Source organism: Lottia gigantea, assembly GCF_000327385.1.
Source record: "Lottia gigantea unplaced genomic scaffold LOTGIsca_152, whole genome shotgun sequence".
Lineage (NCBI taxonomy): Eukaryota > Metazoa > Mollusca > Gastropoda > Lottiidae > Lottia > Lottia gigantea.
In genome coordinates this window covers 149,191-159,525 of record NW_008707828.1, presented here as the reverse complement: position 1 = coordinate 159,525, position 10,335 = coordinate 149,191, and the positions used below count along the sequence as shown (strand labels likewise).

At 35.4% G+C, this 10,335-nt stretch overlaps 1 protein-coding gene across 1 annotated transcript in view; it reads right to left on the bottom strand.

Moving 5' to 3' along the window:
* Nucleotides 1-7,659: 7,659 nt before the first annotated feature.
* Nucleotides 7,660-10,335, bottom strand: part of LOTGIDRAFT_173225 (hypothetical protein) — a gene marked incomplete at both ends in the record, with an annotated part of 4,211 nt that continues 1,535 nt past the window's right edge. The window contains one exon of the mRNA XM_009050686.1: nt 7,660-7,830. Coding sequence (XP_009048934.1) covers nt 7,660-7,830 — 171 coding nt within the window. The remainder of the gene's footprint in view (nt 7,831-10,335) is intronic.

Sequence of the window (10,335 nt, the reverse complement as noted above, 5' to 3'; positions counted from 1 at the left end):
TTCCTTCAGACTACCGGGAGCCAGGTTTCACTTCTTGCAAATTGGGGTTCTTATCATTACTTACATCCAGTAGTTTGGAAATGTTTCGATTTACCTCTTGGAATATGTTTGAAAAACAATCGCAGACTGCTAATAGGTGTTTCAGAAATCAAAACATTCTCACGATAGGTTTGAAAACAGGAAATTGACAAAAAATGAGCGTTTTGTTTTCGGTTAATATACCAAATGAACTTTTTTTTGTAACTCCAGCTATATTGAATTATAACGGTGTTGAGTTGACAAATCCACTACTTTAGGAAATTGGGTGGTCTGAAAGGGTGAGCTCGATAATAATTCTTGTCACTGAAACTTCCATTACAGAGAAATCCCTTACAAGCAAGACAATTCCGTTAATGAAAGTCTCGTCCAAGTATGGCAAAATCGAGAGTAAAAGTTGTATAGTAGATAAGTGCCATCGAGCGTTTCGAGAAGAGTAAGCATGGTCTCCTTGGCGCGCGACACCAGCCACTACTACATAGGTAAAAAATATGAGATTTAAAAAAGCCAAACGATCAGATCTGCACTTTAATTTGAAAGATTAAATGAAAGATTTACTAAAACGAATGTCGATTATTTCCTTTTTAAGGGTAGTTTTTATTCTTGAATGTTTCCATTATGCCTGGGTAAACAGGACTAATGCATTTCTTTAGTCCAAAGTATGACATCTATTCATTAGAACCAGTTAAAAAAAATTAACAGATTTTGACATTAATTGAAACTGTTTTGTTATGCTTTGGTTACGATTTAAGCATAGTTTCAATGACAGTGATTAGACCAAACCGTTGATCTTTCCTGGATAATCCGTTCTCATTTTCGCCAGGAACGACTGAAATATCGAGGTTTCGCCCCAAACTGTCCTGGATCATAATCAAGTGGAGATTCGTCCTTTTTTCATTTTAAATTGTGCAACCAATACGCGTCAGATGGTGAATTTGAAAAATAATACGGGTGGTTAAAGTATATGTAAAATAATTCAAAGACTGCATCCCTTCAAGTGATAAACTTATTCATTTGAATTGAAGTAGGAGAATATATTAAAGGGGCATTTCGTTTTTTTTTATCAAAAACGTCGTAAATTATACCTGAAAATATTTCTAAAGTAAGCTGTTTATATCTATGTATCTTTTCGATCAAACCGAATTTGTTTTAAAAGGGTTAATTAAAAACTGAGAGTGCTAATTGTTAATTAAGCAGTTTGACCTAGTTTTGGTGTTCCGCTGTATATTTTTTGTTGAAACCTGTAAAATACGTTAGAGACATATTTCTCTACAATTAGGCGTTTATTTCACTTAAATCCGTTCATTAGTTTTCCAACAGCTTCCAAAAAGCATAACGAACTTTAAAAGTTTACGTAAACTTTTTAAATAGTTTTGGTCTTAAACACAGCTGGATTTTTTTTAGTTAAAACTTTCAGATACGTTAAGACACACAATTAGATTTTGCTGTATGGTTTCTACAAATCTAAGCAAAAAAAAAAAACATTCGACCTACAAAAAAAATTGAATGTCCTTTTAAAATCTATCCGTGTCCACCTTTCATCAAATATTGCAGTGAATGTCGACGAGCGACTCAAATGAATACCTCCAATTTACTTAAGGCTTGTTATCGTGTAGGCCACCCATCATTCATCTTCTGTAAACTCTTCAACATTTCTGACACTTTTCATATTTCCGCTGACAGACGTGAACAGTTTGTCGTCTGTTGAACTGTGTGAATGAGAGCACGTGTCGGAGATCCTGATATCTATATTGTCCATTTGAAATATTTCATTACTCTACAGGATATCAAGTAGGTGTCAATTGCTGGTGAAAGTGACATCCGCAAAATGATGTCAAATACACTAGTTATGTAACTTAAAGTGATCGCGTCGAAAGCATTGGTCCTGACATCTGAATTGGACGAAGTTGAAGCTATTGGTCCTGACATCTGAATTGGATGATGTTGAAGCTATTGATCCTGCCATCTGAATTGGATGATGTTCAAGCTATTGGTCCTGACATCTGAATTGGGTGATGTCGAAGGCATTGGTCCTGCCATCTGAATTGGATGATGTTGAAGCTATTGATCCTGCCATCTGAATTGGATGATGTTGAAGCTATTGATCCTGCCATCTGAATTGGATGATGTTGAAGCTATTGATCCTGACATCTGAATTGGATGATGTTGAAACTATTGATCCTGAAATCTGAATTGGATGATGTTGAAGCTATTGGACCTGACATCTGAATTGGATCACGTTGAAGCTATTGGTCCTGACATCTGAATTGGATGATGTTGAAGCTATTGGTCCTGACATCTGAATTGGATGATGTTGAAGCTATTGGTCCTGAAATCTGAATTGGATGATGTTGAAGCTATTGGACCTGACATCTGAATTGGATCACGTTGAAGCTATTGATCCTGACATCTGAATTGGATGATGTTGAAGCTATTGGTCCTGGCATCTGATTGGGATGATGTTGAAGCCATTGGTCCTTGCATCTGATTGGGATGATGTTGAAGCCATTGGTCCTTGCATCTGAATAGAATGATGCTACAGCCATTGGTCCTGGCATCTGAATTGAATGATGCTGAAGCCATTTGTTCTGACATCTGAATTGGATGATGTTGAAGCTATTGGTCCTGGCATCTGAATGGGGTGATGTTGAAGCCATTGGTCCTGGCATCTGAATTGAATGATGCTACAGCCATTGGTCCTGGCATCTGAATTGAATGATGCTGAAGCCATTTGTTCTGACATCTGAATGGGATGATGTTGAAGCTATGTGTCCTGGCTTTTGAATGGGATGATGTTGAAACCATTGGTCCTGGCATCTGAATTGAATGATGCTACAGCCATTGGTCCTCGCATCTGAACTGAATGATGCTGAAGCCAGTTTTCTGACATCTGAATTTGATGGTTTATCACGGATTGATCCTGACATCTGAATTGGATGGTATATCATGGATTGATCCTGACATCTGAATTGGATTGATTGATCCTGACATCTGAATTGGATGGTATATCATGGATTGATTCTGACATCTGAATTGGATGGTTTATCATGGAATGATCCTGACATCTGAACTGGATGGTATATCATGGATTGATCCTGACATCTGAATTGGATGGTATATCATGGATTGATCCTGACATCTGAATTGGATGGTATATCATGGATTGATCCTGATATCTGAATTGAATGATCTCACATGCATTGATCCTGACATTTGAATTGGATGGTTTATCATGGATTGATCCTGACATCTGAATTGGATAGTATATCATGGATTGATCCTACATTTGATTTGGATGGTTTATCATGGATTGATCCTGACATCTGAATTGGATAGTATATCATGGATTGATCCTGACATCTGAATTGGATGGTTTATCATGGATTGATCCTGACATCTGAATTGGATGGTATATCATGGATTGATCCTGACATCTGAATTGGGTGGTTTATCATGGATTGATCCTGACATCTGAATCGGATGGTGACATTAAAAATTGATCAATGATCATTATTATAACTGGAAAGTGATGCTTGTTTATGATTGATAGTGTAACTCTGAAAATTGCATAAGACGTCGAGGGGAATAGCTGGCTTTCCATGGGCAACGGGTGTGTTTGCACTGATGCCGGTCAAAATGTGGCATTAAATTGTGACTGCAACACCTTCGGTGAAGATATTGACATAGTTATTAATAGACCAGATTTGCCAGTCTGTTAAGCAAATAATTCAATTTAAAAGTAAATATCTTCAATATGCCAACAGTAGAAGTGTAAATAACGGGAACGATAAATGCATAACTTTTTGTAGCTTCTTCGGTGTTATTGAGACATTTGGTTTTACACATTTAATTTCGTTTTTCTCTTCAATGAAAGTTTTGAACTGACTTGTATATCATAGCGTCTATTCTATCATGTGCTGTACTGTACTGTACTGTGCTGTCATGTGTCATGTCTTGCACTGTTGGCACTGATGCTGCAGTCTAATTAAAATAATGCGTTTCGTTTTTTATTAGCTTGTATTTTCAACATAGCCACTTCAGTTAGGGTCTAAAGACAGCCTTATTCAACGATCCAACATCGTGCTCATGCTCTGCTCGCCCTGATCTATTGGCTTCCCAAATTATCGTTTGTATGAGTTAAGAATGGACTCTCCCAAGGCTGAATGTCAGTCAATGATATTCTAATAGCTTAACTGACATCCTTCCCTGTCAAAAGAGAAGTTCGATTCAATTACTTGAAGAGATTGTGATATACCACCACAGCCGCCATAACTTACATTACTTCCGTTACGGAAGCTGCGATTTGATGATACTTTAGTCGGTTTTTCCGGTCCATAACAACACGAAATAAGGTGAAATAGTTCTATGGTGAGAGAGCACATTTTTAATTTTTAGGTAATTTTATAATGTATTTTTTTTGACCAATCATACTTTAGTTTCAGAAACGGGAATTTTTTTTAGCTAAGCCAATCAGTTATAGTGTTCACTAGCTCACCGTCAAAATTACGGTTAGAAAGTTAAAAAGACGACGCGTCTTTTTGAGACTCTGTCATAGAAAAAACATATATAGAAACAGAAAGTGAAACTCATGGTTTGAGATATTTTTGAAGGAATTATGAAATTTTCATACATTTCTAGTACTTCTGAAAACTATTTACATATATTCAGGACTCAAATCAACCTCTGAGAATGGCGCACCTGTCCCTAAGATCTTTTACGCCATCCTATCTGTAATTTTGCATGCAAGTAGTGTGGGACTTTGACGTCATAATATTCTATTCCAAAACCGGGAATCGAATTGCAAGTAATAATCCCTTTAACTAAATAATATAGACAAAGATTTATAGTTTAAACTGTATCTTCCATTGTTAGGGTTTATGTTTATTCAATTTACGTTGAATAGAATCTAGAACATCCGTACAGTTAAAACTAGAGTTGCCAAGCAATAAATAAACAACATGGTATAACGTTAGATGTACATTGTATACCGCTTCATTGTTCCTTTATTCCATCAACAGATCCCAATTCAAAACCTTATTCTTATACAATTAAATTCATTCAAAGAGGTTTTTTACCCTTGTGTAGAACATTGATGCGACACGCAGAACATTCGTAGCCCTTAATTGCAACTCCATATTCATATAGGTTTTAAATCCTTGTATGTAGCCTATCAGTAGAGCATGGATTGAAGATTCACAACATTCTAGTGAGCTTCATAGCTCTTAATTTCATCGCCATATTCTTATACAATTAAATTTAGCCCTTGTGTGTAAGGGAGGCTTGATCATCCCGTCCCACTTCATCTACGCACAGCTGCGATGGAAGATGTCTTGGACTATATCAACAAGACGTTCAACTTTCGGATTTCCCAAATCTCAGAGAGGAGATAAGCTTGTGAACGAAATAAATAAAAAGTTAAATTTCTTGTTTGAGGTATTTTGAAGGAATTTTGCGTTGTTCATACAGTTTTAGTATTTCTGAAGACTATTTACATATATTCAAGGTCAAAGTCAACACCTTTTTACTTATTAATGCCCTTGAACGGCTGTGCCCCTTCATAAACGCTTGCATTGCCGACCAGTCAAAATTATAATTGGGCTATTTATACTTAATGATACGGTCACGTGTTTCGGATTAAAAGATTTTATTTGACCTATATGTAACAAATTGCTTGTTCAAAACGAACTCAAAAACCCTTTTTATTAAGCCAAACTATTTTTGCATTGAACTGAAAGTTTTGTAGCCTCACTAATTATCTGAGTTTTTAGAAACTTGCCTCGGGCTATTTGCATTGAATTGAAAATTCCTAACAATTGTCGATGAAATATTCGTGTCTGTTCACGGTAATATTTTACGCCTTTTTTTCTCCAAGGAAGCGAAAAGACCAGTGAATAAACGCACCCGGCTCTGTACAAATTTAGCAAAGCTGTAAATGATTTTTATCATAAAACGAAAGGAATAATTAATTGCGTTTTGTAATTCAGTTATTTGTATTTGAGAAATGTGATTGCTGCAGACTTCCAGGAATATTAATCAATGGTCATGCCTGAAAGGCTATCTCCAGCGTTCATATCATAAAGTTCACATATTACATAGTTATTTAGATCGATGGTGAATTATGACACTTTTGTTCAGAATCGTTGGTGGTCAAATTCAGAAACCACCATAACAATTTTAGGTTAATGGGACAGGTACGGCATTTTTTGACCAATCATACTTTAGTCTCAGAAAATGGAATTTTTTAGTTAATAAGTAAAAGTGTTCATAGCTCAGTCGAAATATGGGCCTTCCAATCCATGTGTGTCCAGAATTATTTGTTTAAATGTTGACTCGTCAATTTAAGATACTCTGTGATATATAGAAAAGACATATATAGAATAGTGAGTCAAATTCCTAGTTTAAGGAATTATGTGATTTTCATACATTTCTGGTACTCGTGAAGTCTACTTACATATATTCAAGACTAAATTCAACCCCCAAAATGGCGAGTCGTCAATTTAACTTTCAAACGCAGATAATTCTGGACTCAAATGGATCTAAGGGCTCAAATTTAGGCAGGGAGCTTTGAACACTATTACTGATTGACATACCTAAAACAAAATTCCGTTTCTGAGACTAAAGTATGATTGTTTAAAAAGAATGTCCCTTTAATGTCTAATATTGAAAAAAATGTATGCCAATGTATAATGAATTCTATATATTTCAGAGAAACTGCTTTTGAAAGAAAACGTCATTTCCGCTATAGACACATTCGATTACATTCGCTTGAAGCCGTCTGCTGGCCTAATTTGAATGCGTTCGGATTTGAATGCATTTAAAGCGTATAATAGAATTCAATATAGGACTATATTTGCCAATCGCAGTGCTTAATATCCGCTTTAGGTGAAATTAAAGAGGGGAATTCCTTATATTTTATTGTCAAATTAAGCAAACTATTTGATAAATTGGTGATTCTAAGGACTTATCATGTATTCTTAATCATATCATTATGTTCTTATTGCATATAATGAAGAGTTTAGACTTATCATTAATGTCCATGTATATACAGTCTGGATAAACTAAAAAAAAACTTTCTTGATCAGTCACTCATTGGAATTCTGCAGGTAATTCTCTTCTAATTTAGCTAATAATTATTTAATCATGGACATGTGAGACAAACTGATATTTTTCCAAGTCATTATATTCATAAATGAAAATAAGGGAACCCATCTTTAAGCTTACGTCTAAAATTCAAACATTTAATAACATTTTTCTAGCTTAAATTTTTTCAATATAGTTTTACAAATTTAAATGGTATTTTGCGAGAAAAACGTCTTTTTGTATCCAAGAAAAAATCGAATTTGTATTCGTATGGAAAACTATATAACGTTCAAAATGTCCCAGAGATATTTGCTTCCAATTTTTATCGTAGCCGACTTGTTTTGTCCAATTATTTTTCTAAGTCTGACTTATCACAAACCATTACTGTCTAATACTCATTCATTTCATTATATAGATGTTTGGAGAGTCTGGGGGTTTTACTTTCCTACCCCGGGGCTACTTGTCATTATACTCAATTCTCTAGTGAATAAGAGATCTATAGTACAGCTTAAGTCCGACTAGCTAACGAAATGTCGTATTATTCTATAAGGAAGATATGGCCACAGAAGACACGCTGCAACCAGAATCACAGATGCTGAAACCAGAATCACAGGTGCTGCAACCAGAATCACGGATACTGGAACCAGAATCACGGATGCTGGAACCAGAATCATTGATGTTGGAACGAGAATCACTACATGCTGGAACCAGAATCTCTAAATATCACTAAATGCTGGAACGAGAATCACTACATTCTGGAACCTGCTGGAATCAGAATCACTAAATGCTGGAACGAGAATCACTAAATGCTGGAACGAGAATCACTAAATTCTGGAACCTGCTGGAATCAGAATCACTAAATGCTGGAACCAGAATCACTAAATGTTGGAATCAGAATCACTAAATTCTGGAACCAGAAGAATCACTAAATGCTGGAACCAGAATCACTAAATTCTGGAACCAGAAGAATCACTACATGCTGGATCCAGAATCACTAAATATCACTAAATGATGGAACGAGAATCACCCATTCTGGAACCAGAATCACTTAATGCTGGAACCAGAATCACTAAATTCTGGAACCAGAATCACTAAATTCTGGAACCAGACGAATCACTAAATGCTTGAACAGAATCACTAAATGCTGTAACCAGAATTACTAAATGCTGGAACCAGAAGAATTGCTAAATGCTGGAACCAGAATCACTAAAAGCTGAAACCATAATCACTAAATGCTGGAACCAGAGGAATCACTAAATGCTGGAACCAGAAGAATCACGAAATGCTGGAACCAGAAGAATCACGAAATGCTGGAACCAGAGTCACTAAAAGCTAAAACCATAATCACTAAGTTCTGGAACCAGAAGAATCACTAAATGCTGGAACCAGAAGAATCACTAAATGCTACGACCAGAATTACTAAATTCTGAAACCAGAAGAATCACTAAATGCTGGAACCAGAATCACTAAAAGCTAAAACCATAATCACTCAGTTCTGGAACCAGAAGAATAACTAAATGCTGGAACCAGAATTACTAAATGCTGGAACCAGAATTACTAATTGCTGGAAACAGGTCAGAAAACCAGACTATTCCAATTTTATAAAAGCTTAATAGCTGGAATTGACTTTGCCAGGGTTAACTGTAAGATAATATTCGATTTTCAGTTGAAGACAAGACAGTCTTTATAGGATTAAACCAGAGGCCATTTTCTGGTATTTTTCCAATACACATACACAAGCGGATATTAGAATTTAATGTTTGGATGTTTTCAGATAAGAAACTAAAGTGTCTAACTTTGTATATCATAGAAAATGGCCCTTATTTGGCTTGAAATCTGTAAATCTAAGAAATTTACAGTTATTACATGTTTCTTTTGTTATCATTTCATATTGCTTGTAAAATTGTTGCTGATTAATTTTGTTTTGATTAAGTTGGGGGAAATACAAGAAAGGCTTTTTAGTCTAGTTTCTTACCCTAATAAAGTGATTATTATTATCGTTATCATTATGATCATTATCATAATTATCATTAATATTATTATCATTATTACCATTTTTATTATTACTATTATCATCTACATATCATTAGTATGGAAATAGTAGAAATCCTTACTATTATCATTATTATCCTTATTATTACTATTATCACCTGATATCATTATAATGGAAATAATATTAATCCTTACTATTACCACTCTCTCTCTATAAATCCTTACTACTACCCCCCTTCATATATAAATCCTTACTATTACCCTTCTTCCCTCTATAAGTCCATAATATTACCCCCTTCACATATAAATCCTTACTATTACCCTTCTTCCCACTATAAATCATCACTATTACCCCTCTTCCCCTATAAATGCTTACTATTAACCCTTCCCCCTATAAATCCTTACTATTACCCTTCTTTCCCCTATAAATCCTTACTATTACCCCCCTTCACCTGTAAATCCTTAATATTACCCTAGTTCCCCCTATCCCCTAATAAATCCTTGTTATTACCCTTTTCCCCCTATAAATCCTTACTATTACCTCTCTTCCCCCTATAAATCCGTACTATTACCCCTCTTCACCTATAAATCATTAAAGTTACCCCTATCCCCTAATAAATCCTTTCTATTACCCCCATTCCCCTATAAATCCTTACTTTAACCCCTCTTCCCCCTATAAATCCTTACTATTACCCCTTCCCCCTATAAATCCTTACTATTACTCTTCTTCACCCTATAAATCCTTACTATTACCCCCCTTCACCTATAAGTCCTTACTATTACCCTTCTTCCCCTATAAATCCTTACTATTACCACTCTTCCCCTATAAATCATTAAAGTTACCCCTATCCCCTAATAAATCCTTTCTATTACCCCCATTCCCCTATAAATCCTTACTTTTACCCCTCTTCCCCCTATAAATCCTTACTATAACCCCTTCCCCTATAAATCCTTACTATTACTCTTCTTCATCCTATAAATCCTTACTATTACCCCCCTTCACCTATAAGTCCTTACTATTACCCTTCTCCCCCCCATAAATCCTTACTATTACCACTCTTCCCCTATAAATCATTAAAGTTACCCCTATCCCCTAATAAATCCTTACTATTACCCCTCTTCCCCCTATAAATCATTACTATTACCCCTCTTCACCTATAAATCATTAAAATTACCCCTATCCCCTAATAAATCCTTTCTATTACCCCCATTCCCCTATAAATCCTA